The sequence below is a fragment of the Notolabrus celidotus genome, chromosome 20 (assembly GCF_009762535.1).
Source record: "Notolabrus celidotus isolate fNotCel1 chromosome 20, fNotCel1.pri, whole genome shotgun sequence".
In the NCBI taxonomy this organism is placed as follows: Eukaryota; Metazoa; Chordata; class Actinopteri; order Labriformes; family Labridae; genus Notolabrus; species Notolabrus celidotus.
In genome coordinates, this window is record NC_048291.1 from 7,050,168 (window position 1) to 7,077,500 (window position 27,333).

General features: G+C 38.4%; 1 protein-coding gene and 2 long non-coding RNA genes across 3 annotated transcripts; 1 reads left to right on the forward strand and 2 right to left on the reverse strand.

Moving 5' to 3' along the window:
• Nucleotides 1–456: 456 nt before the first annotated feature.
• Nucleotides 457–10,614, reverse strand: LOC117832934. Its single transcript, XR_004635286.1, has 3 exons — nt 10,268–10,614; nt 9,761–9,816; nt 457–606 (listed from the first exon to the last, which is right to left on the reverse strand). It is a non-coding gene; the product is annotated as an uncharacterized LOC117832934 (long non-coding RNA).
• LOC117832932 (proline-rich protein 15-like protein A) lies at nt 10,339–24,746 on the forward strand. The gene is made up of 6 exons (XM_034712263.1): nt 10,339–10,713; nt 12,225–12,309; nt 14,177–14,236; nt 15,683–15,874; nt 17,868–17,993; nt 23,279–24,746. Exon 6 carries the CDS (start codon nt 23,292–23,294, stop codon nt 23,640–23,642), a length of 351 nt encoding a protein of 116 aa, XP_034568154.1. The 5' UTR covers nt 10,339–10,713; nt 12,225–12,309; nt 14,177–14,236; nt 15,683–15,874; nt 17,868–17,993; nt 23,279–23,291; the 3' UTR covers nt 23,643–24,746.
• Nucleotides 22,256–26,305, reverse strand: LOC117832933. Its single transcript, XR_004635285.1, has 3 exons — nt 26,200–26,305; nt 23,248–23,330; nt 22,256–22,727 (listed from the first exon to the last, which is right to left on the reverse strand). It is a non-coding gene; the product is annotated as an uncharacterized LOC117832933 (long non-coding RNA).
• Nucleotides 26,306–27,333: the final 1,028 nt, after the last annotated feature.

Here is a 27,333-nt window from a genome sequence, read left to right on the forward strand (position 1 = left end):
CACAAAATTGTGTATCAGTTTAAAACAAGAAGGATATCTTAGACAAGCAGCTCCTTTGTTCACATCAGTTTAAATCATCAAGAGAGCCTTTTTTAAAATAATGTTTTAAAGAAAAGATTGAACCTTGTAGCTGAAACTACATTTTAAGTGTCAGCATGTGACAGCATGGTGCAAATAATCAATTGCAACTAAATAAAGCTTCTAAAGGAAAAAGAAAATAACTTCTGTGCCTCTGTTCAGAGAGCAGAAAATAAAAAAATGAAATGCATGAAACCGCGGACACAAAGGGGTTATTTTTTTATGATAATGCACAACGAGGTGAGGAGCAACACAAAGAGAAAGCATGAAAAATCACATTCATTAGGAACGAGCCTACACACACACACACACACACACACACTGACCTGAAACATATTGTTGTCCAGAGAAACTACATAAATGTATTCCCGTGTGATATCGCCTGCAGCGTCTCTATTACCATGATAATTCACCATGGTAATTTGTTTCTCTGTTGTTGTTTCTTCGCTCTCGTTTCCTCCTTTGCATTTATCCCAATGTCCCTCCTGTCCTCTGTCCCCGTCATGATCATCTATTACGACCTTTGACCTGTAAAAACCAAAACTCACTTCATAATATATTACACGTATACTCTCAAATCTGGTTTACTTTCCTGAGAGGATTAATTCTATTTATGGTAAAAATAAATAAATAAATACATACATTTGAAATGGTGCTAAGGGCTGAACAATAAGAAGAAGATAATTTTACTAGGAGTATTAGCTCAGTGCTTTTTATTAAACATAATAACTGTCTGTGGACATTGCAAGCTGCTGCTAACTCTAGCTCGGCTTATTTCTCTGCTAACCTCCAAATGTCTGAGGTTTAATGGCCTGTGTCCACTAACAGCTTCTCTTTGTGTTGGCTGACTGACAGACTGTCGTGTTTGTGTCAGGGTGTTAGATTGATCTACAATGAGTTAAAAAAATATTCAAATTGGAGCTGGGCGATATTAAAAAAGATGTTATCACAATAATTTTTTTCACATCAGTCGATATCGATAGTTATTATACTAAAAATCTAATTATTATTTCATTTAAATTCAAAGGCAGATTTTTGCTCCTGAGTGCAAGTCAAAGAAACCAGTTTGTTAGCTTGTAACTAAATTTAGTTCTCTGATATGATTCCATCATTTTTGACAGCGCTAACAGGAAGCAAGTCTTTTGTGAAAGAAGAGATTTTTTTTTAGTTTGTAGATTTTTATTTTTCCTCAGGTTGAGGTAATGTGCATAATCAGATTTATGTACCCACACCCTGAAAGTGTATGAGTTCTCTTACAAATGATCTTCTTCTGTCTAATGTTGGGTGGCAACCAAGCAGCAACTCCGGTCTCAAAGTATGAAGCCCATGTGGAAGTGTTATAAAATGCAATACATAAAGAATCCACTCGCGGCTGGCTGCAGAAACCCTGGAAACCACATAGACATCAATTCAAAAAAGACGATCTTTGCAGCATTAATTAACATGTTTACAGCCTGGTTCAAAAAGACGGCTTGGCTCTACGTAGCTAATCTCTCTAATGGCACACACTGTACGGGGGGTCAATTTTTTTCTAATGCGACAGATCAGAAGATATTAAGATTACAAGTTTTTGCCCAAATAAGGATATGACTGACTTGACTCCCAGACGGGAACACATAGCTGTTGGCTAAGAGGCTCAAACTCCACCTCTTTACGTCACCTGCCTGGTTGATTTCTGCAATCCAATATGGCTGCCGCCGTTGATTGGCTTCAAAACAGCGCTCAGGAACAGATAGGTGATGTCACGGATACTACGTCCATATTTTATAGAGTCTATGGTGGAAACTAGTGTTTATGACATATTAGCATCCCCCTCTCTTTCCAGTGGTTGGGGGTTGTTTTACAGGTTTAAATACATCACATTTTTATCGAACATTTGTTATTATTTTCAAAATTATATCATTTTAATTATTGAATTTTCGCCATGTCCTAAATCAAAGGTTTATCATGGTTACTGACATAAAATCTACCATGATCCTTTAAACATAAAATGTGTGCTTATCTTCTTAAACTTTAAATTTAAATATTCCACTTAAACCTATTTTATATGTAAATCAAACATTACTTCCAGACATCACACAAGTCTTAATTGACACAAAAAATAACACTTAACACATTTGGAATTTAAAAAACACAGTTGAAAAAAAACTGTTGCTGTGTAACACATCATGAAGCTAATGTAATTACCCCAGAGAAATGCCTTTCTACAGAGACAGGACTCTCATCTTTGACATAATAACATCATATCATATGAAGTCATATTGCATCACATTGTATAACACTGTGTTGTATTATCCATGTCTTTAAATGAGGTGTAACATTGAGCCAAACCAGGCCTATTGTTATGCAAATCACATCAGGTGAAAGTATGTGTCCGTGTGTGTCCGTGTCTGTGTGTGTGTAGGTGTGTGTGCATATGTCAGATAGCATGTAATGAATTCATTAGGCAGCATTTATTAACCGCTCATTTGCATAAAGCTACAAAGACAAAGCTGGGCAGCCTACAGAGATTTGATTTACATGAAAGTGCGGACCTCAAGTGCGTTAGCATGTGTGTGAACGTGCATGTGTGTGTGTGTGTGTGAACGCTTTTGTTTATGGATGCATGCAGGCATTTGTAATTGCATGCATGAGGAACAGACAGAAGACAAATCAGGAAAGAGTCCAAAGAGAGAGAGAGAGAGATCTAAATCTCAATCTGCTGCACATACCCAAGATGTATTGTGTTCATCATTGTGTAGTCTGTCTGTGTGTGTGTGTGTGTGTGTGTGTGTGTGTGTGTGTGTGTGTGTGTGTGTGTGTGTGTGTGTGTGTGTGTGTGTGTGTGTGTGTGTGTGTGTGTGTAAAATCTGCTGTTTTTCCTCATATGCAGATGAGCCTGTTCTCTATGTGTGCACATGTGAGTGTTCTCAGGAAGCTGAGTGTACACTAATGAATGGATGAACACTAAAAGCAGTCTTTGTGGTGTTCAAGTGATTGTGTGATAAAAGTGATCGAGTAATACGACAACAATACTGTTTACTAACATTTAAATGTACATCCAATTTTCCTACACTGACAGTTCTGAAAAGGAGTCCAAACGTGTTCAATATAATTAATATATAATCCCAAAAACATCAAAGTATTCTAAATTTGTTCAAATTAAATATTGATTTCTGAAAAATATCCATGCTAACTAGTATATAATGTTTAATGTTTGAGTCAGAGTAGGTAAAGCTTTTAGCTAATTATCTTTAAACGTTTTACTAATAACAAAAAAAGGTCTATTATATGGAGGCCCAAAAGGCAAACTGTGCAAACATTACTGAACACGAAACAGTTTTTTGTTTTGTTTTCACAAAAACATGTAAAAATATTTCATGAAAAACAAAAATGTTTTCAAATTCTTAATTTTGCTTACTATGAAACTGTTTGATGTTTGATTAAATATTTTTGTAAATTTTGGATGTTTTTATGTTTACTGAATATTTGCTTTTTATTCATTGTGTCTGAATTTGATTAAATATTTATTTACTTTGTGACATGTTTTTACGTTATGTGAATTGTCTTCGCATTTCATGAAATGTTTTCATTTTCTATCAAAACATTTTTGCAATTCATCTAATTTTTTGTGTCTAGTTGACCTTCCAGGCCAACGTACTATTTTAACTTGTAGAAATCGGAATTCATTATTTTTTTTTATTTTCAAATTTTTCTTTCTCGCACTTAATTTTAACTCATTATAGGCAGTTTTTATGAGGGAGTAACGTATTTTCTTCTCTTCTTCATTCTATTTTTTTTACCGGGAATTAGCACCTTGTGTCAGCGTGATATTTCAACCAACATTTTGAGGGCGTACTCATTTTTGTTTTTCATTTCACCATGGCAACATTTTATTACATTGTCCTATGCTAATAAAAAAAAATTTGAGATAATATAAAAAATTCTAAATTTTGTTCTTCTTGCATTTAAGCTTTACCTTATGTATTTATCAGATAGAAGTGTACATAGTGTGTATACATCCGTAATAGTTGCCATATTTTATTCTATTTTATTCTATTTTATTTTATTCTATTTTATTTTTATTATATGCTATTACTATTGTTATCATATTTTTTAACTATGTTAGTACATTGTTGTATTCCCCTGTCCCGTGTTGTAAGCTGCTGTAACAAAAGAATTTCCCCCAACGGGGGACAAATAAAGTATATCTTATCTTATCTTATCTTGAGATCCATTTATCGTGTATCATTGAAGCAGTTTTGTTGTAAACCACTTCAGTGGAGGTAAATTGAATTTTGATTATACTGCTTGAAGCATTTATAGATTACATTTTTAAACATAAAACTAAAATCAAAAACCAGCTCCAAAAAGACTGCTCTGAGACTGTTTGAATTCGTCCTCTGATATCCACATGATGTCATGTATTAACTCTAACACCGAGGAATAAAGGAGGATGAATACAACTTGATGAGAATGAATGAGATGCTCTAACTCTGATAACAGGGACAATACATCACAGCAGCAGTCTGCACACACTCACATGAAACAGATGGGAAACATGAACGGCTGAATCTCACATTTTCAGACTTAAAGGACTCGTCTGTGTTCTCTGGTTCTCTGAGAGTTTTGGCTCCACAAGGACGATCCTGGATGATGTTTTATTCAGCCTCCAGAGAGAGGACGGGTCAGTGAGCAGTGAATGAAAGTGTCAGAGGAAGTCCCTGGAACACTGAATTTAATTACCTCAACAGTTCCCTCTGGTGGGTAAACTGCAGCCTGCAGGAGTGCAGAATGAGTAGCTCAAGATCTCCAGATGAGTGACGTCTTACAGGAGAAATTAAAGAACAGGACACCCAAAGAAACACAGCTAAGTGGATCCTGGGAGGGTCTGTGTGAATACAAAATGAAGGGTCTGACCGTTTTTCTCTGTGCTTGGATAAAATCAATACACAGAATACACTTTATAGGGCGAGAACAAAGATACAGTGTGTTTTATTTAGTGGTAGGGGGGGGCCTATTAAGAGGTACAGCGTGCAGTATGCAAAAGGTAGTGTGTAGTGTTTGGTACAGTGTGTTGTATTTAAAAGGTAGTGTGTAGTATTTAAAGGTACAGTGTGTCGTATGCAAAGGTACAGTGTGTAGTATCTTACAGCACAGTGTGTAGTATTCAAAAGGTACAGTGTAGTATTTAAAGGTACAGTGTGTAGTATTTTGAGGTACAGTGAGTTGTATTTAAAGGTACAGTGTGTAGTATTTAACAATAAATTGTTTAGTATTCAAAATGTAGTGTGTAGTATTTAAAGATACAGTGTGTGGTATTTAACAGTAAATTGTTTAGTATTCAAAATGTAGTGTGTAGTATTCAAAAGGTACAGTGTAGTATTTAAAGGTACAGTGTCTCGTATTTGAAAGATAGTGTGTAGTAATTAAAGGTACAGTGTGTCATTTTTAGTGGCTTTTATCAGAACAGACTTGGTATGAATGGAATATAATTTTCATAAGTGTGCTTTAATTATTGTATAATCTTCATAATATATAAAAATGTTTTGTTTTTGTGAACATAAAACAAGCTTATTATATCTCCATAGGAGAAGGTCCCCCTCCATTGAGGCCGCCATCTTGCACTGCCATGTTTCTACTGTAGCAAAGAGTGGTACTAATAACAGACTGTAAGTGTTTTTGTATTTAGTGAGTGGCTGCACGAAATGCATCAGTTGGAGGACAAAGAAGACGAAGAAGAAGAGCGCGGTTGTTGTGTGCAAAATAATTTGTATTTGATGTTATTAATGGTATAAACTTTACAAATGGTGGATCATTGTATATATCTAAATTGTATTTTATCTTTATTTTATTTTATTCTATTTTTATTTTATTGTATTTTATTTTATTTTATTTTATCTTATTTTATTTCATTTCATTTCTACTTATTGAAACTTCTTCTTGATTGTACTTATGTCTGGGTTGCTGTAACAACTGAATTTCCCCCCATATGGGGATCAATAAAGTAATATCATATCTTATCTTATCTTATCTTATCTTATCTTATCTTATCTTATCATATTTATCATGCATAACAGGAGCGTCTTTTCCTTGAATGCCTCTGTTGATTTGTCAACAAAAGGGGTGAGTAAGAGAGGGTTTCAATTTGGAATCTGGCTGCTGGATAGTGCTAACCATTCCCATTACTACACACCATGCCTGTAGATTGATTATACAACAATAACCCAAGAGGCTAACCATTATCTGCAAAGCGTACTCCTCTGTGTACTCCTGTTACTAATAGTGTGTATTCACCTCTAACAACAGGAAAAAGTCGTTTGACATGAAAGAGAAACAGTGAAGACATACTTAAAATATAACACACATTTAAAGCAATGTTTTAAATTTCACTTTGCTAAGCTACATGGCTCGTTTAGTGGACTAAACACGTACATACCTTTATTAAACTCCTGAAAATGTTCCTAAATTCTCAGGGTGAGTTACATGTGTGAACACAATTGGCCAAATTATTCGCACCAACTTCACTCATACTTTTTCTTGACAGTTAAATTTTCACAAACTGTAGGGTTACACTTCAGGCCCCACTGTAGCACCCAGATATTTTCTTGTGTTGTAAACCAAGACGCTTAGCTAACATAAAAATCTGTTTGTAGCTGTCAGCGATGAAGTTTAGCAGTAGTCCCTGTCAGATATCAAAAATTAGAATACAAGTAACTCTTTGTACAGCCTCTGCTCTTTTCTGTTTGTGTTCAATTCAACTTTTGACAGATCATAGCTTTAACCAGGAACAGTATTTGTAATTTGTGTATTTACTCTTCAAAGCATGAACCTCCAAAAAACAAAAACATTTTAAAAAGGAGAGCAGCTAGAGTAAAAAATGGCAGTGTTTCTCCCACTCTTCCAGAATCATTTTATTTGTTTGACCTGAAAGTGTTATCAGAGTCTTTCCAGCACACTCACAGCGAGCTGTGGTCTGGTGTGTAAAGGGTTAAGTTGCCGAGGCCGTCTTCCCTTTAATCTTCATAATGGAAGCTAAAGAGGACTAATGATAGCGTCTCTCTCCTCCTCCCAGTCCTCCCTCCATCCTCTTTCTCCTTCGCTGTTTCCACACCTCCATCCTTAACCCCCTGACCCCCCCTCCTCCTCTGTGCTCCTCTGACTCTCTCCCCTCTTTCTCTACCTTTCCATCCGCATCCCTCCATTCCCTCTCTTTCTCCCCCAACACAGCCAGGCGTTAGTGACAAATGGATCCTCGGATGCTGCAAAGTCGCTATGTGTGTTTAGTAATATATAGGGTGGATTTAAGCTATAAGAAGGGTGTGGTACTCCTGTGTTACTATATCTTTATCTATCTAGGCATGTATGCATATGAGAACATGTATGGTCTGTGTGTGTTTGTGTGTGTGTGCATGTGTGTAAAGGCTATAGCTCTGCGACAGTGACTGATGGCACGTCCAGGTGAACGATGCAGAACTTTCTTTAATAGCAGATACAAGAGGTGGTTAAAAATCCTGCCTAATGGAGAAATATGACAAAGACAGAGGGAGGGAGGGAGGGAGGGAGGGAGGGGGAGATGAGGAGTTAGATGATGGGAAAGAAACAGAGAGAGAGAGATAACAAGGAGTCACAAGAGGGAAGATGCAGCAGAGGAACGGATTAGAGAAAGGAGAAACAGAGGAGGGGAAAGGATGGAAGACATGCGCTCGAGTTAAATTTTTTTTTGGACGCCAAAGTGAAAGTGTTACGTCATAGATGACATCAAAGAGAGCAGGTGTGAGTAAAAAGTTAAAAAAACTACAACCCGCATTAAAAGAGAACTTGATGTGTTGAAAATCATTAAAGGCCTATGCTAACAAAAACTCACCTGGAGGAACATCTCACTGAGTACATACGTTTGAAACAGATTAGTGACATGACTGGGTTTAAAGTCATGACTGTCCCATTAAAGTTAATAACCACAGACCTTTCTGGGGTCCCTGAGCTCCCTTGTGTCGTAGGTTCCTCTGAGTCACTGGTGTAGATGTGCCAGACTCCAGCGGCTACAGCTACTAATATCCGTCTCACCACTATCTCTCTCTTCACCTCGCCTATCCCTCTTTTAAACCCAACTCAGTCTCAGCAGATTTCTGTCTAACACGAGTCTGGTCCTGCTGGAGGTTTCTGCCTGTTAAAGGCAGTTTGTCCTTGTTGCTGTAACTCGCTAAATGCTGCAAAGTGCTCTGCTCATGGTGGATTAAGATGAGATCAGACTCAGACCTGTCAGATGGGACTGGATCTTATCCTGTCTTGATGTTGGGTCTTTGTTAATAATAGAACATAGAGTACGGTGTAGACCTGCTCTGTTTTTAAAGTGTCTTGAGGTTACAATTATTGTGATTTGTCGCTATATTCATAAAGATTGATTGATTGAATTAGAGGACTCCAGATAGGCTGAGTCTCTGAGGCCCACCAGCGCCTCTACTTTCTTAGGAAGCTGAGGCGCGCAGGACTTGGGAGCTCAGCTCTGAACTCCTTCTACAGATGTGTGGTGGAGAGCGTCCTGTGCTCCTGCATCACTGTGTGGCATGGCAGCTGCTCTGCTGCAGAGAAGAAGACTCTGCAGAGGGTGGTGAAGGCCGCACAGAGGATTGTAGGGAACAGCTTACCACCAGCCACTGACATTTACACCAGCAGGTGCAGAAATAGGGCCTCTGGCATTATGAAGGACACCTCCCACCCTGCACACAAACTGTTTGCTCCTCTCCCCTCAGGCAGGAGGCTGCGGAGCATCAAGAGCAGAACCACCAGAATGAGGAACAGCTTCTTTCCTGAGGCTGTAAGACTGCTGAACTCTGGTGGTGCTCTGTAGTCTCGGCCGCTCCCAGCCATACAGACTCTGACATGAACAGTACAATAAAACGGACTACCTCAAAACTTGCACACTGTACATTTGCTCATTCAATTGCACTATGCACATTATTTATATTTGTATTTATATTTTTACATTTTTTTTACTATGTCTTCCCTTAATTGTATGTTCTTTTTTTTGGCTTAATACGGGACCTGAGGAACGGAATTTCGTTCCATATCATGTGACAGCTTGTATTGGTATGACAATAAAAAACCTTGAATCCTTGAATCCTTGAATTTGTCACTATATTCATAAAGATTGATTGATTGAATAAGAGGACTCCAGAGAGGCTGAGTCTCTCAGAAGTAAAGAGAGAAAGAGGTTCACCATCCTTTGAGAGACTGTGTAAGCAAATAGTTAAACAATTTCTGATTGTTAAGAATTTTTGGATTTCATCAGACAGTTCCTAATTTCATGATAAGTTTCAGAGAGTATGAAGAAATCTCGGGACAAAAAAGGCCCAAAATCAATACTGGTTGGCTGTGCCCTTCAGACCCTCAGGCTGCACTGTGGAAATCACTGCATGGACTTAAAATCCCTTACAAAAACCACTGTCTGTTTTCATGTTCCATTGAATATTTATGCAGGGAAATGTTTTTTTGTGTTCAGTGAATTGCAGTCATGAAATGTTTGAGCGGGACCTTCACGGCCACAAAACAATAAGCCTGCACGGTATGAGAGAAATATGTGTTGTGTCATTACATTGTTCAGAGTTTCTATAACAATATGAGGTCATACAAACAAATACAATACATTTACAAGATACAACTCACAGTTTCTATGTCTCTATGCTGTTCTCCATGTTCCTACCTGTGTTTGCAGCATGTCCAGGCTGGATAAAGCTGTCAGAATGATCTGCTACTCCTCTGAAAGTAAACAAAGTATTGCTGTCAAACAATTATAATGCTAATCATGCTTAATCAAATGACTGTCCATAATTAAGTAATGTTTACTTGCAAATGAATCCACATTTGTATCTGTTGAAAATGTAACTTGAAGGGATGTTTTCCATGTTTTTAATACTCTTAGCAACATGGAAGTGGACAAATATGCTTTCTTGCATTATGCAAATATTTGATTATTATTATTATTATTGCAATAATCCAATACAATGACAAACACTGTCCAGAAAATTCTCCAAAACATCTTCAAAGGTAATGCATGCTCCAAAAATAAACTAAAAACATAGCATGGCATACTTAAGTAGCTCAACACAGATGGACCTAATATGAATTGAATTGCAGACACATTGTACAAGTATTTATATATTTTAGTGATGGTATTTTTAAAACATATGATTGAGTGATTGTGTCTCACCTGGAATGGGAAATTATGGCCACTGGTTGTAATATATACTTTTATATACAGTCTATGGTTGTGACAGAGACGTCAGGAGCATAAGCTGTCAGGAGAATCAGGTGTTAGCTCAGCACGTCAGGAGCAGGTCAGGAGCATCAGCTGTTAGCTCGGCTAGTAGAATGTTAATGACTACTCCAGGAAGCGGGGAAACTCAGTTCACAACAACACAAAACTTAGGTTGTGTGGAGAGAACCGCCTGACAGGGCTTTGTAGATTTAGTTCTCATTCAAAACACATTTTTCTTTATTCACTTCTGCTCAAGGAAGTGTGTTTCTGCTAGCCACACACAGCTTTAGCGGTTAGGATAGCAGGTCAGACAACAGGACTACAAAACAACATCGACCATACAATGCCAGGTCTCCATGGCCCTTTATTCAGTCATACACTGCGTGCACAATTATTAGGTAAGTTGCGTTTTTGTGACTATTTCAAAAACTATATCAACAGTCGTTTTAAAATTTGTAAGGAAGTCAGATATTGAATGTATTTCTTCAACTGTGTAGTTAAAATGATGCTTTTCGGCTGTATTTTTAAATAAATGCAGAATCTGCAGAAATCAGTGTGCCAAATTATTATGCAAGTTGGTGATAAGAGTATATAATTTGTGAAAATTAAAAACTAGGCACCATTTTAAACGTTCTATTGATTGAAAATAATAATATTTACTAACTCTGTATTCAAACTTCAACAAAAACAACAGTTTTCTTTACATTTGTATACAAAATAAAACTGTTAATGTCTCTGAAACATTTCAAATCAAAAGTGTTTCTCAAATGTCCAATATAACCTCCTTTTCTTTCAGTGAGGGTCAGAGGTCACTGGTAAACTGATTTGGTTTCTGATGTCTTCTCTGCTGGCACTGTGAGCTGTACCTTGTATTGCTTTCCAAAGATGCTCTTTTGAGCTGTATTTCTTGCCATTACTGTAAATTATCTCCTTTATTATTGACCACAAGTTCTCAGTCGGGTTGAAATCAGGTGAGCAGGCAGGCCAGTTCATGAGGCGATCCTCTTTAAAGCCCTGAGATGCCATCCTGTCCTGGGAATAACGTGAGGCATGTGACGGTGCACTGTGCTCATGCGTTAACATTAGCGTCTTTTTCACTTTAAAATATCTTTTCCTCCATGGAGGAAAATACAAAAGAGGAACACCTCATGAACTGGCCTGCCTGCTCACCCAATCTCCAAAACAAAATATGGAACATAAAAGCAAAATAACAGGATCACTCCTGAGTTTTCTATCTGGTTGTTTATTTCAGATTCACTGTCTAACGAAATAGAGACATAACATATAACAGATATAATATATATGCATGAGCAGTTATTTCTCCTGTTAGTTTCCCTTATTGTTCTCATTTTCTTCATGAAGAGAATTAAAGTCTGACAGTAGAGTTTGTCTGTTAGTAGAAACACTTGTTATATTTCCAGTCAGGTTAATAAAGTTTCATATAAGGCTGATTATTAATGAGCACGGGGTTTGAAAACAGTTGCATGGTTTATATTTTCCTTTCACCTGACGCTCCGGAGGAGAGGACGTCTCATTTCTCTTAATACAAATCTCCTCGTTTGCTCTCTCCTCTCGTTTCATTTCATCGCATGTGTGCTTGTGTGCGTTTACAGGGCATTACAGATCATTTGTACAGAGCAATGGGACACTATCTAACAAATAAACAGCTAATCCTATAAATGTGGGCAAAAGTCCCCAAAAAGACCAATTTATCCCATGCTTCATTTAATCAGGAAGAAAAAAGGCAGGAAAACGGACTCCTGCCTGTATAGAAGTAAAAAAAAAAAAAATGATTGTAGTTCAATTGTATCCTAAAAATACTTTCAGTTTTTCTCTTTATTTGAGTTGGTATGCTCTGACCCTTTCTGTGATATGTATTTATATATATGATTTTTAACACTATATCCAGCAGGTGGTGGAGAGGTACTTCATGAAATTCACCACAAGATGGGGATGTTTGACCAACAAACGTGACACTTTACTGACCTCACCAGGTAACACAGAAGTGGTACCAACTATAAAAATGAGGATACTTTATTTTATTCTGTCTCATCTTTCCTTCCTTTCCCTCATCTCCCTCATCTCCTCTTTCTTTTCTCTTACTTTATTATTTCCTTCTTTGCCTCTATCTATCTTATTATATATACAAATTATTATTTGTCCCTCTCTCCGCTTTCCCTCTTTCTTTCAGCTTTCTAGCTTCTGTCTTCCCTTCCTCTCATCTTCAGTCCACTGAAGCTGTCGCTCTTATTAATCACTGTTTTCACTTTCTGTGAAACACTGTCTCTGATATAAGTCTCTTCATGGTGTCATCTCTATCTGTAAATCCTTTCCCAGGTTCATTTTAATACAGGAAGAAAGACAAAAAGAGCAAACTGCTCTGTGCCCTGACATACAGAATACTGTCTGTCACAGTGATGTGGGTAAAGAGATGAGGATATACTGATTAAAATCACAGCTGGACTATTGTTCCTGATTTTCATAAAGCTCTGTTTTTCTATCAGCACATCTAACAGTTTTAACTCCACTGAAGATTGAAAACCAGCAGACAGTCACTGCACAGTTTACTTTTGGTTGTTGCTTCAGTCGTAGATTTTTAGGTTTTAACCTAATCCAACAAAAATGATGAAATGATCATGACTAAGTGACTGGATGTCTTCAATTAAAGACAGGACAGAAACTGTGCACTTGGAAACAAGCAGGAAAGAGTGACAGTTACTTCTTCTTTTATTTGCTACAGAGTTAAAAACACAGGTTAGTAGAAGAACTGCTACTCGGCTCATCACTATCACTTTCTTACACCTCTTTACACCTCCTGTGTTTATTTTTCCTCCTGCAAGTTTCCTGTGTGCTTTTTACCCCTTTTTGTGGTGATTTCCCGGACTTCATGGCTTTTGTCCTGCTCCTCACTGCCTCTTGTCCTGCACCTCCCTGCCTCATCCTTCTTCCATCACTTCCACACTGCCTGCCGCATCTTTGTATGGTCCCTGCCTCAACCTGGCATGATCCCTGTCTCAAACTTCTACGTTCCCTACTCTGGACTTGAACCCCGAACCATCAGACTGTAAGGCAGCTGACATATCCTCAACACCACCGAGCTGCCTGGTAGTCTTTGCTTTTTTTTCTCTTTTAATTTCACCAATTTATTGTAGTTCTATAAAAGCACAGTTTGACCACGTTGTGAGGAAACTCTTTCATTTCCACCTAACACAGGGATTTGAACCCAGAACCATCAGACTGCAGGGGCCTTGTACAGCTTTTAAAAGCTCCCTACTGGGAGATGAACCCACAACCATCAGAGTGAAAGGCAGCAGCCCTTTCCATCGCAACACAGGGCTGCTTGGACGAACTTACTTGTTAAATGAAATACCTACAAAAGTAAGTTCATTCAAGCAAGGCGGTACAAGGTGGTACAAGGCGGTACAAGGCGTTACAAAGCGGTACAAGGCGGTACAAGGCGGTACAAGGCCCCTGCAGTCTGATGGTTGTGGGTTCATCTCCCAGTAAGGGAGCTTTTAAACAACTCCAACAAGATGGTTGACTGAAAAGACCTAAAAAGGCAATCACTGTCAGGCAGCTCTGGTGTGTTTTGGATATGAGTGCTACCTTTCTCTTTGATGGTTGTTGGTTCAAATCCCAGTAAGGGCTTCCAATGAGAGATGGCAACGAAACAGTTTGCTCACAATGTGGTTGAGCTGTGCTTTTCTACAACTACAACAATGGGTGAAATGAAAAGACAGAAAAAGGAATGGCAAGTCTATAATACATAGAACAAATATATATATATATATATATATATATATATGTGTGTGTTTTTACATCTACAATCTAGTTAACTGTTTTTTTTTTGTGTTTCTCAAGGCTAGCCCCTCCCTCCATCGGCAATCCGGGCGGATTTCCTGCATGGCAAAGGATTCACAGGTTTAATACAGTGTGGTTTTTTTTAGATAAGTTCCCCCTCTCCACCTCTCCTCAAATCATTGTAAAGCTAAAGTGTTACCACTTTGCACAAGGGCACACTGCAGTTTCCTTTTGGGATGACCTACATCCCCTGTAACCTTGCTCCAGAGCTGTGATTCTGCTTAGTTAAGAAACACTGAATTCAAAAGTGTATTTTCTTGTTTTATTTTAACCTTAAATGCTTACCCAGTAAAAACAAAGAAAAAAAAATATAAACAGAAAAAGATTTGAACATAGGAATTCTATTATGTGTGTAAGTGTGGAGTCTGTGTGTTTTCATGCTGCAGATATTAACTCAGTTACTCATTAGCTCCTGTCCTACTTCCTGAAACAGTCACAGAGATATGAATTCATACAGCACAGAGGGTTGTTTATCCAGAAACACTGTCACTCATTTACAGCCAGAAAAAACACACGTGGCGTCTACTTAGTCAAAGACAATGCCAAAAAAATTTGGTTAACAATCAACTCCAAAGTCCTTGATGTGAGTCTGATTCTCCAAGATATGAAGAGGGTGTGAAGGATTACTGCAAGGTTTTAACGCTGGGTTTCCTGCAATATGATCTCATTATAGAGTGAGTGTCCGTAAAGGTATGATAAAAAAAGTCTATCACCTTCCTTACAACAGGTCTATGTCCATGCTTAATCTACTCTGTGAAACTTTGAACTCCTTAAATTGTTGTGTTATAAAAATATTTGCACAGTTACAACAGTGAGAGCTAATCTTTTTTTTTTTTTGGGGGGGGGGGGGGGGGGGGGGGTTATGCTGGTTCCAACTTGGAACAACAATTGTGACATTTCCTGACACCTTTTTACTTTTATTTCCTGTTTGTTTGTTTTTTTAAGAAAACAAAATAATTTCACCTTGCAGATTATAGGCTGTGGCACCACTTGGTTGGTTTTCTACCTCTACCTCTACCATAGGTGGTTAGATTTTTACAAAAATAACAACAAAGAAAGATTTGGGATTCAACCTGAGCTGGCTATTTTAACGCTTAGAGTGAATCTCATTGACAAAACAGTGATTTAACCTCACAGAATTCAGGAGTTTTTGGTCTACACCTGCCATTATTTTTCTTGTCAGAATGTGTTCTTGTGTAAATTCGGGTCCAACACAAAATTTATGTGACACAATAAAACATAAGTGTACTAAGGAAGAGAGGCAGCTGTAGACCTTCAACTCCAATGTTCTGCATTCTTCAATGGAGTCTGGTGTTTGTTTAAAAAGCGATGTCTAGTTTGAATTAAGCATCTTTCTCCCTCCCTTACATATACTTAATTGTGGTAATCTAGAAAGTTACTTCAGGTAGTTTAATGATAAAAACATTGACTGTAGTACTGTAATGTAAAACCAATGTCATCACCAGTATAGTTATCTGTGTATGTGTGTGTGTTTCTGTGGGTCAGTGGGAGGGGCCAACCACAGAACAGGTGGAAGGCAGCACCTGAGAGGAGGCAGACAGAGGAGAGAGTGCGGACGGAGAAGACAGAGGAAGTATAGAGCAGAAGGATGAACCGGAATAATTAGAAATGAATGGGATGTTGTCTGCGCTGTGGATGAACATCAACACTCCTTAGCCTGCAATTCTGCTGTTCAAGGTGAAGCTTTTTAAACCCACAGAGGAGTGGACAAAACTGAGAAATGTACCATTTCAAGTCGCATTGCCTGATCTCTTTCAAACATATTGCTAGAGTAGATAAAAGTATTTTATGTTGCATCATATCATATCGTATTATATCATATCGTACCATATCATATCCTGTCTTATTGTGTCGTATTGTATTGTACTGTATCATGTCGTATTGCACTGCATCATGCTGTATCATATTGTATCATATTGTGATTGTGTCGTATGGTGTCGTGTCGTATCGTATCATGTCGTATTGTATCGTGTTGTATTGTATTTGTATCATATCGTGTCATGTCGTGTCGTATTGTATTGTATTGTACTGCATGGTATTGTATCGCACTGTATCGTATCGTATTGAATCATACCCTATCCTACTGTATTGCATCTCATCGTGTCGCGCAGTATCATATCATATCGTATCTCGTCAGGCCTTGTTGTTTCGTATCGTATCATGTCGTATTGTATTGATCGTACTGTAATGTACCGTACTGTATCTTATTGTATCGTATCGTACCGTATTGTATCGTACCGTACCGTATGGTATCATATCATATCATATCGTATCATATCGTATTGTATCGGATCATTTCGTGCCGTATCGTAACATGTATTGTAGCGTGGTGTACCGTATGGTATCATATTGTATCATATCGTATCGTAACAGATCGTTTAGTGCCGTGTCGTGCCGTGTCGTGTCATATCGTATCATGTCGTGTTGTAGTGATAGTACTGTATTGGATCGTACTGTATCGAATCATACCGTATTGTATCGTAGCCTACTGTACTGTATGGTATCATATCATATCGGATCGGATCAGATCGTTAAGCGCCGTTTTGTGCCGTGTTGTGTAGTATCGTATCATCTCGTATCATATTGATAGTACTGTATTGTATCGTACTGTATCTTACTGTATCTTACTGTATTGTATCATACCGTATGGTATCATATCGTATCATATCATATCGTATCAGATTGTTTAGTGCCGTGTCGTATCGTATCATGTCGTGTCGTAGTGATAGTACTGTATTGTATCATACCGTATGGTATCATATCGTATCGTATCAGATTGTTTAGTGCAGTGTCGTATCGTATCATGTCGTGTCGTAGTGATAGTACTGTATTGGATCGCACTGTACCGTACTGTATCGTATCATACCGTATTGTATCGTAGCCTACTGTACTGTATGGTATCATATCATATCGTATTGATCGGATCGTTTAGTGCCGTGTCGTGCTGTGTCATGTCGTATCGTATCATGTCTTGTCGTATTGATAGTACTGTATTGGATCGTACTGTATCGTACCGTATCGTGTCGTGCCGTGTCGTGTAGTATCGTATCATCTCGTATCATATTGATCGTACTGTATTTTATCGTACTGTATCGTATTGTACCGTACCGTACCGTATCGTATCGTATTGTATCGTATTGCATCGTGTTGTGCTGTGTCGTGTCGTATTGATCGTACTGTATCACACCAGACCGTATCGTATCATATCTTATCTTATCTTATCGTATCTTATCGTATCGTATCTTATCGTATCTTATCGTATCAAATCGTATCAAATCGTATCATAATTTAATGTATCGTGCTGTATCATACTGTTTTGTACTGTATCGCACCAGACCGTATTGTATCGTATCATATCTTATCGTATCGTATTGTATTGTATCGTATCGTATCGTAACGCATCGCATCGCATCGTATTATACTGTAATGTATCGTGCTGTATCGTACTGTTTGTACTGTTTTGTATACTGACTTCATCACACTGATTCAACTCCTCATCCACTTCTGCTTTAGTCGTGTATGAGGGCGATGGATTATGGACTCTCCTCTGTGAAGAAACAGGGATTAAAAACTGTCAAGTGAGACATTAATGTCGGGTAGCTTATTATTAACTGACCCGCAGGAAGCCAGTGATACTTTTAAGATTTAACACACGTCCCATCTGTTACAGGAGAGACAAACAGGACACACAAAGTTGAACTCACAAAGCAGTCTGAGGGAATTCAGGCTGAAGATTGGAGTGAAGAGGTAGACACCGATCCTGAAACCTGCGCAGAGAAAAAACATCTGCAAGCAGGTGAGTCTGCAGCACTGTAAAACCAGTGGTGGAAAGTAAATGAATGCATTCAGACAAGAATTGTTAAGTGACTGTACTCTGGGGCGCTCATACTTCACTTTACTTCACTCTCTATTTCATGCTGCCTTACATTTCTACTCTGCTTCATTATTCACACAGTGTCTTTAAATATAACAGTCTTTCAGTCGGGTTTTTGCTAAAGCTTGCTGGTCCTGCATTGTTTTTATGCATACTAATCTAGATTTGCAGTTTAATTGTTAACGTTTGGTCCGTAATAGGAAAGGAAGATTTCAGTTAAATATCTTTTCCTTATTGTTGTAGTTGTAAAAGACCAACTTGTACCATTTCATTATAAAAAAAAAATTCAGCCAAAGTGCTTTTCATCAGAACATAAAAACAACACATTCAAATACTTGATCAGCTAAAAACAATGGGATAAAATATAGTGTAAAAGTGACCAAAAGGAAAGGAAAAAGGGATCAAAAAAGGATACTTGAGGTTTGATTTAAAGGTGACATATCATGCTAAATGGACTTTTTAATGGTTCTCTACCTGAAATATGTTTCCCTGGCATGTCTACAAACCCCCCGAGAATGAAAAAAATCTATTCTGCCCCTGTTTTGATTTCTCCACCTTTCTGTAAATGTGTGTGAAACGAGCCGTTTCAGACTTCCATGTTTTTGTTACGTAACAACAATATCCGGTCTGTCACGGAGTCAGAGCTCGGAGCTTGTTCAGCCCATAGACTGTATAAAATAATACTGAATCTCCCCTCCGTTTTTCAATACCTGCACAAATGTGTGGTAACAAGGAGCTTAGGAGGGAGGCATGCTAGTTGTAGGCTGTCTTAATAAACACAAAGGTCGGTTTTACTCCCCACGTCTGCAGATTTGATGATCTAGTGGATGATTTGTATTTGTCATGGATAAGTGCTAGCGCTAATTAGCATAGCCACATAGCTACATGTTCGTAGCTGTAGCTGTAGCTGTGTACCAAGACACACGTCGACATACTGACAAATAAAACAACAAGAAACACTAAATCTGTGACCAATCCTTCAGAAAAGGTCCCGCTGCCTTTCTGGCAGAGGTCGGTTTTACTCCCCACGTCTGCAGATTTGAAGATCTAGTGGATGATTTTTATTTATCAGGACTGAAGAAGAGGGCTTTTCAGGCATGCCAAAATCTGATTTCAAAGTGTTTTTTTTAGCATAAACTTTAAAGACATGTTTTGGGGACCTCTTAGACCAATATATATTGATGAAAAAAGCGTGATATGTCACCTTTAATAGCAGGCAGTCAGGGGGAAAACCAAACGTGTGGAGGCATAGACTATACCAGCAGTACGTACTGATTTGGCCAAAATTCAGTATGTAGTAAGTAATATGTGAACAAGGGCAAAATCTGTAGTATCCACCCAGAAGCCGTACTGATATGCAACGGACTAGTCTCCCTCATGAAATTTTCCCCACAATGCACAGTGCTATCGTTCAGCTTCTTCTTTTTTCCATATATGATGGGGGGCACTCAGTGTTGTTCAGTGCTGTGAAAATGATTAAATTCCATGTAAACCACTTCTTAACTTTTTTGCTATCAGATTGGTCACTACATACTAAATTCAAACGCAGTATGTAGTAATGTAGTAGGCAGTACCAACTGCCTACTACATTCGTCGAGTGCTAGGGGTGAGTATTGGCAAGAACAGCCCAATACGATACGCATCACAATACTTGGGTCACGATACAATAGTATCAGGATATATTACGATATCACAATATTGTGATATGTTGCGATATTCTACACAGTTAGCTAAGAATAAAGTAGAGATGGTTTACATTTAAATCACAAAATATTACTCAAAATAAAAAGGACAAATTAAGTCAAAATATTTGATTGAAAACAATTTTGCCACTTTATTGTTTTTGAAATACTGAAGTCGTATTTTAGTTCCAACTCAGCTAAAATACGATTTTTTATTTTTACAAAAAAATTATACAAAGGGTTGAAATATCAATATTATGTTGGAGGTCGAAGTATCACGATATATTGCTGTATCAATATTTTTTCACACCTCTATTGAGTATGTAGCAGGCCATTTCATTGCAGACAAGACAGAAAGGCTACACCGCCATTATTTCTCTGGCCCAGGAAGTAGCAAGATATAAAAATAAGACAACAGGTCGGTTAGTTTGCAAAAAACAGCCACTAGAAATACAAAAATATGAAGCTTGTCATAGTTCAGGGAGAAATCTCAGTTGTTTCAGACTCTTTCACATAGCTACCTCTCCGTTAGAGCTCAGACAAGGTGTGGTGTGAGGTTATATTTATGAAACAGTTACTGTATCAGGTTGGCTCTACAATAAAGAACTGATAAATGCTCTCCCTCACAAACATATCAAATGCCTCCTTGTAACCAAAGCTGCTGTTTCTGAATACGTTTAGCAGGCATGTGTGACAGTGCAGTAACATAAGCACTAATTATGTAAAAACACATGACCTTTGTGGATGATTGTGAGATTGTGGATTTGAAAAGAAAATGAGCCATCTCCCCGTCTGACCCCCTCCTGTGCATGTGAACGAGAGGAAACTGGAAGGTCTTGTTTCATTAGCTGTTTACAGACACTAACCCCATTTGGTCAACAGAGACAGCAGTAAGATGCTGATGTTGAGAAGGTAGAATGCTAACTATATCAGCTGCTTTAACATCTGGTGATTTGACAAAACACAGAAGAGCTGAGGCTTCTCTTTTTAACATTTTGTGTTTGCGAGCACTTCAATGTAAACTAAAATATTGTACAAAGTGAGGTTCTGAACTGATGGGGGAGCTCTAAATGTTTTGGCTTCACTTTTGGGAAGCTGTCATGCCGTCCATCTTTATTTATATAAAGACAGCACAAAACAAGTCACACACACTGATGTCAGCCTGCAGCACAGTCACCTGAAGTTGTTGGACAATTAAGCAATCAAGTCTTAAGTCAGAGCTTGAAAACTTCTTACAGACTAAAAGAGAGAGATGATGTGAAATGACAAAATGTGAGTAATGTTGAAACCATAAAAAAAATGTAACGCTCCTGCAAACTATTATAACTTGGAAAAATGCATTTCTTAGACCTTCATCAGGTACACCTGGGTTTGCCTGATAAAGGTCTGAGACCAAATTGTTGCCAGTATATGTATCTTTTTAAGTTAGATATTGTGCAGGAATTTTCAATCAATCAATCTTTATTTATATAGCGCCAAATCACAACAAAGGTTATCTGAAGACGCTTTCCAAACAGAGCAGGTCTAGATCGTACTTTGCTATTTTTTTTTATTTTGAAATCTTTTTATTGGATTTTTTTCCTTTTTCCTTTTTTTTTTTTATACATTAATTTACACATCACAACATGTCTCAATCAAAAAAAGACATTAAAAAACAGCGAAAACAACTTAACAAGGCAATCCAAGCCTAACAAACTACCAAACGTAAAAAAGAAAATATACAGAGTACAACAACATATGTATTTTAGGCAAGACAAACAAAACAAAACAAGACTGCAGAATAAGAAAAGGAAAAGGTGTGTGTGTGTGTGTGTGTGTGTGTGTGTGTGTGTGTGTGTGTGTGTGTGTGTGTGTGTGTGTGTTTGGGGGGGGGGGGGGGGGGGGGGGGGGGGGGGGGGGGCGCACTCTGAGATTAGGGGGAAGAGGTTCAAGGAACCCTGATACAATGTTCACTGTCTAGAGGTTAAATTTTGTTCAAAGTAAAAGAGGAAGGGTTTCCAGACTTTAAAAAATATTTCAGCTGTTCCCTTGATGGAGTGTCTGAGTTTTTCAAGTTTGAGATGGGCCATCACACTTGCCGCCCATTTACTGTGTGATGGTGGTTCTGTGGATTTCCAGTTAGTCAAAATTAGATGTCGGGCCAGTAGGGACACAAAGGCTAAAGCGTCACCCTGTGCGCCTGTAAGTGCGAAAACTCTGGGAACAACTCCAATTAATGCAATAATAGGGTCAGGATGAATCTCCTTACTACAAATAGTGGAGAATGTCACAAAGATGGCCGACCAGAATGGCATAAGACTGGGGCAGCTCCAAAAAAAGAGTGGTACAAAGTGGCTTCATCCTGGTGGCAGCGGGAACAGGTCTTGACTCTGCTATATTATTAACAAAGACCCAACTTCCATACAAGACAGGATAAGATCCAGACCCATGTTACAGACAGGACTCAATCTGATCTCAACTTAAACCACCATGAGCAGAGCATTTTGCAGGATTTAGCAAGTTACAGCAGGTTACAGTGGCAAAGACAAACTTTCTTGAACAGGCAGAAACCTCAAGCAGGACCAGACTCATGTTCTGCCATGAGTTTTGTACCTTTGTGGGAGAGGACCGTCTCACTCGTCTTCTACTCCTGTCCTATGTAATAGATGTGCAGAATCTTTTAAAATCATGAAATTTAGCTTCTTCTGATAAGCATAAAACTGCAACGCTGAAGGGATTTCTCTCTATGATTTAAGGATTGTATCTTAAATGTTCAGCTTCAACTTTATCTTTATTTTCCCAGAGAGGAAATTTGCAGAACTACTAGAAAACATAGGCATTAAAATACATAATCAAATGCGTAATTCTAATTTGATTTTTGTCTCTGCACCACCAGCATTAAAACAGACTCTCCTCCTCCTTCTCCTCCTCTTCCTCCTCCCTTCACTGTTGGAAGTCAAACACAGAGCGCTCCTGAAGTCGATACTCGCCGTCACTTCAAAGTTGCACACAAGTAAAATGGACATGAAAAGGAACAAAGAGAGCAGAACAATGATCAGTAAACTGAGATCACATTTTTATGGGACACAGAGAGAAGAAAAGAAACAATAAAACAATGTGGTTCAGTTTCTGTTTGCTCAGCTGCATTCAGAACTCGCCTAAGGGGTTCCAGGTAATCTGGTGCTGACCTACTGCAGGTTTGAACGCCAGCTGCAGGTCAGAGTTTAACCAGGTGAGTCAAGGTGAGAATGTTCAAACAGTCTGTGGTGACTCTGTTAATGCTCTGAATCTAAACTAGACAATAGTTTTTGTAATAACGGTGCAATACTGAAACTAAACTGGCATTTTTCGTTCAATCGAAGTGTGCAATAACTCAACTGAGGACAACTCAGACATTAAAAGTGACTTAATTCAATTCAACCATTTTCTTTTTTAAAGGGGTAGTTGTTTTTTTTTTTTTGCAGTGGGGACTTCAGGCTTTGAGGGGTCATGTGATCAAGCTTTTGTGTACTTACTTCATGCCTCTCTTTTCTCCCCTCTCCTCAGCTCTCTATCCATCATGGCCGACCCGTCTCCCGGCTGGTGGAAGCTCACCTTCCTGAGGAGAAAAAAGTCACAGCCCAAAGTTCTGTATGAAATCCCTGCAGAGTTTGTCTCCAACTCCTCCACTGGTCACCCCGGGTCAGGCACAGCGTCCGGCTCCGTCCACTCAGAGGACACAGGGCACGACCCCCAGATGGATGCCCGCCTGGAGAAGATTGTGGACAAAACCACAGCCAGCAGAGGGCGCCACATGAAGGTGTCTCACTCAGGAAGGTTTAAGGAAAAGAAAAAAGTGCGTGCGACACTTACGGAGAACCCTCAGATGCTTCAAGGAGAGCCAGACGAGAACCTGAGGGCCGGGAAGTGACAGGACACGTGCTAACGTTCAGGTCGCTCAGACGTGAGGTTTTAACTTTGAATTGAGCTCAATGAACTCAGGGACTTATCCAACTGCTCTTTCAGTTGTGGATCACAATGAGGCTGTTAAATCATAACGGTTTCTGGCATTTGTTAACTTTGCAAATTGGAATACAGCAATGTGATTTTGTCTTTTGAGCTTCCCCCTGGAGGAGAATGGTTGCCATCGAGATTGAGTGTCTAATATGGAGACAGCTTTAGTCGATTGCATAAAAGCTTCTCTGCAAAGACAAAAATGAGAGTCCTGTCAGTGCTAGGAAACAAATTGCTGTGGAAACACTGTGGATGCAGCAGTGAACTATCACTCAAATGCACAAACCATGCACCATAAGTGAACACAGTTATCTGACCATGACTCGTGTATCCTCTGATCTTTGAAGAACTTTTACTTTTACTTCAGCTCTTTTTATCCTGCAGATCCAGCTGGAACTCTTTTTCAGGGTTGAATATCGTATTTAAGGCTGGATTATTTTTCTAATTTCATATAGCAGCATTCTCCACTCTGATAAGTAGAGATACTAAAGCACATAAACAGTAGTTTATTTTATGAAAATTCATCATACTTGATGCAAAGCAAGAGGTATTTTTTGTGCAGGAAGAATTGTAGCCGTAGTTGCTTTATTTATCCACGAGAGGGAACTGTGGATTTTTAAATGTGTGCGGTTTATTGACAATGGGCTGTGTCAGCCAGCAGAGGGCAGCACTGCTCATAAAAGCCATCTCTTCCTTTAACGGTCTATTCAGGTGACAAAGTTGGTTAAAAAGCTTCTCTTATTTTTCCTTTTCTGGATAAAAATCGTTTTGTTCTATCATACTGATTGTCTGTATTGACAAACACATCACAGACTGTCTCTTTAAATCATTTTTCAGCTGGAATTTTTGGGTGACATCATGTAAAAATGTAAATTCTTCCTCACTGCTCAGGTGCTGACTGACTGTAATCATTTCAACCTGACAGAGCTGCGATCTTGAGAAACCTTTGAAGTTTGTGTACATTATTTTTCGTAAAAATAATTGAATAAATGTGAATAAAATGTCTGATTGTGAAAGTAAATGAATGTTCTTGCATTCATACTTTTTTTTTTACTTTAGATCAATACCTCCTTAGAGCAGCTTTTATAAAAGGACATTTTAATCTATATACACAACCAGCCAAAAGTTTGGAAACACCTTCCCATTCAAGAGTTTGTATCTATTTTAATTATTTTAAACACATATTTTAGACTCTGTAAAATAGCCCCCTTTTTCCTTCATGACAGCATTGCCCACTCTTGGTATTCTCTCAGTCTGCTTCATGAAGTGGTCTCCTGGAATGGTTTCTATTTCACATGAGCCTTGTCAAGAGTTCATTTGTAGAATGACTTGCCTTCTTAATGTGTTTGAGACCATCAGTTGTGTTGTTCAGAGGTAGGGTTAGTACACAATGGATAGCCCTATTTGACTACTGTTGTAATCCAGATTATGACAAAACCAGATTATTTCCTAGTTTAGATGTCTTCAGTATTAAACTACAATGTCGAAAATAATCAAAATAATGTCCAAACTTTTGACTGGTAGTGTATGTGTATTATCACTTTCAAACTAAGAGTACCATCAAAGAGCTGCTGTGGTCAGTGTAGACCACAAGGGGGCATCATCACTCTGTCTAATGTGGAGACGCTCAGATTGGAGACACTTTGGGCCTTTGACACTGTTAAAAACATGATGCTGACATTACATAGGATTTCATAAACACAGAGCTGCCACCTCAGACAATGCAAAAAACATACACACTGAACATGAATTAATTCAAGGTGGAATTTATCATTAAAAAATATTAATTGAAGCTGTTTCCTGAATATAGAGAACAATACTACCAAGAAATCTGACAAAATGAAGAAAGCTTAAATTTTACTGAAACGTAGCTTTTAGACAAAGTGAAAGCAAAGTTTTTCTTAGGGAGGGTTTTACATGAATTAAGGTTTCTTCAAACAAGAAATCCAAAAAGTGGCTGTTGAATAAGAAAACTTGAGAAAAGTTTATCTTTGTCAATATTTTGTGAGTGCAGGCAAAGACACATCAGCACAATGTGCTCATTTATGGTTAAGATATCTGATAACCCCGCCATGCAGAGTTAGGCTAAATTCTGCGCAGTTCAAACTTAAAGTTAAAGCTACTGTGAGGAGTTTTACGCTGGTTGTGAAACAAACTTTAATTCTGGTATATTTTTATGACCTAGAAAAGCAAACAAGACTGTCAATAAGAAGAGCGACTATGCCCATGTGTTTTTTTTTTTCACAGGCATCAGACCAAGTGATTAATAGCATGCTGCTGATACAGCATTTTTTTACATGTTCTGTGGTAGAAATGATAAGACACATTCGACCAGGATGAGGTTTTTCGGTCAAAATACGTAAATTACACATGTACTGGACACATTTGGTACAGACCACTTTGACCACAGGTGGCACCAAAATTGCCACAAATTAAAGTTCCTCACAGGAGCTTTAACATCAGATAACACTTACTGATACTTTTGGCTCGTTTCCACCAAGCGGTCCAGTATGGACCAGTACAGTATGGTATGGATCGGATTGGTAACGCCTGATCCTGTCTGCGTTTTCACAGCCAACCGTGCCCTACTTGATGAACGGCGTGTAAGCCGGATGCCTATAGCCGCGTAAGCTACGTAATAGTGTGACGTCATGGCAGCGCGACACAGTGTACCCCGCTAATAAATGCAACGAAGAAGAAAAATGTGAGGAAAGTCTGCACCTCCACGGTCGACCATGGAACGCTGTTTCTTGTTGACATTTTCCAAACAAAAAAAGTTATCTTATAAAAATGTATCTTTTGAAAAACACAAGGGATTTTCAGCAGGTTGCAGATCAGCAGGTTATCCAATATGTTGATATCTTTTTTACCTATAAATACGAGGAATGCATAATTATTGTTGAGGAAATTTTAAAGTTGTTTTGAGAAAAAGTGCCACACAAAGATTAATGGTTGGAAGAGGTTCAAAGAAATGTACTGAAACAACTCACACAGAAAGACGAGGAGGCTGCTTTCCGTTTTCTCATCTTTAATAACACATTCATATCTATGCTCTGTTTTGTTTACAAGAAGTTTAAAACAAGTGTTGATGAGGACTAAAGGAATCAGGCAGGCAGAGGGTGAAAGTCCATATACTGTAAAGACCAAGAGCGCCACCTGGTGGAAGGAGGAACACTCCTCACATCTGGAGAAGAAAGAAGCTCGTCTCAGCAAACAGAATATCTTAATTTCTCGGTTTGTTTGCCGAGGACGGATCCGGTGAGCGTGGTCCCTCCTCCCACCTGCAGCTCCACAGTCACTAAAAACAACAACAGGTCCTTTTGCTTTTCAAACGACTCATCAGAAGTGAAAATAGATCATTGATCAGTGAAGAAGGTCCTCGCAGGGCGCTCTAACTCATGTAGGCTTTTCACAGAGAGAAAGAAAATGCTAAATGCACCCAAACACAAGAGATACAATCTGCTGTCATAAAAAGAGAGAAAATAATCAACCGAAATCAAACATGAAGAAGAGTTTTGAAGTTACAAAGTGTAAGTTGAATGAAATGAACACAAAGAAAAATGCAAATTGAATAAAGAAATCTCATTTATGTTGGGTTTTTAAAGAAG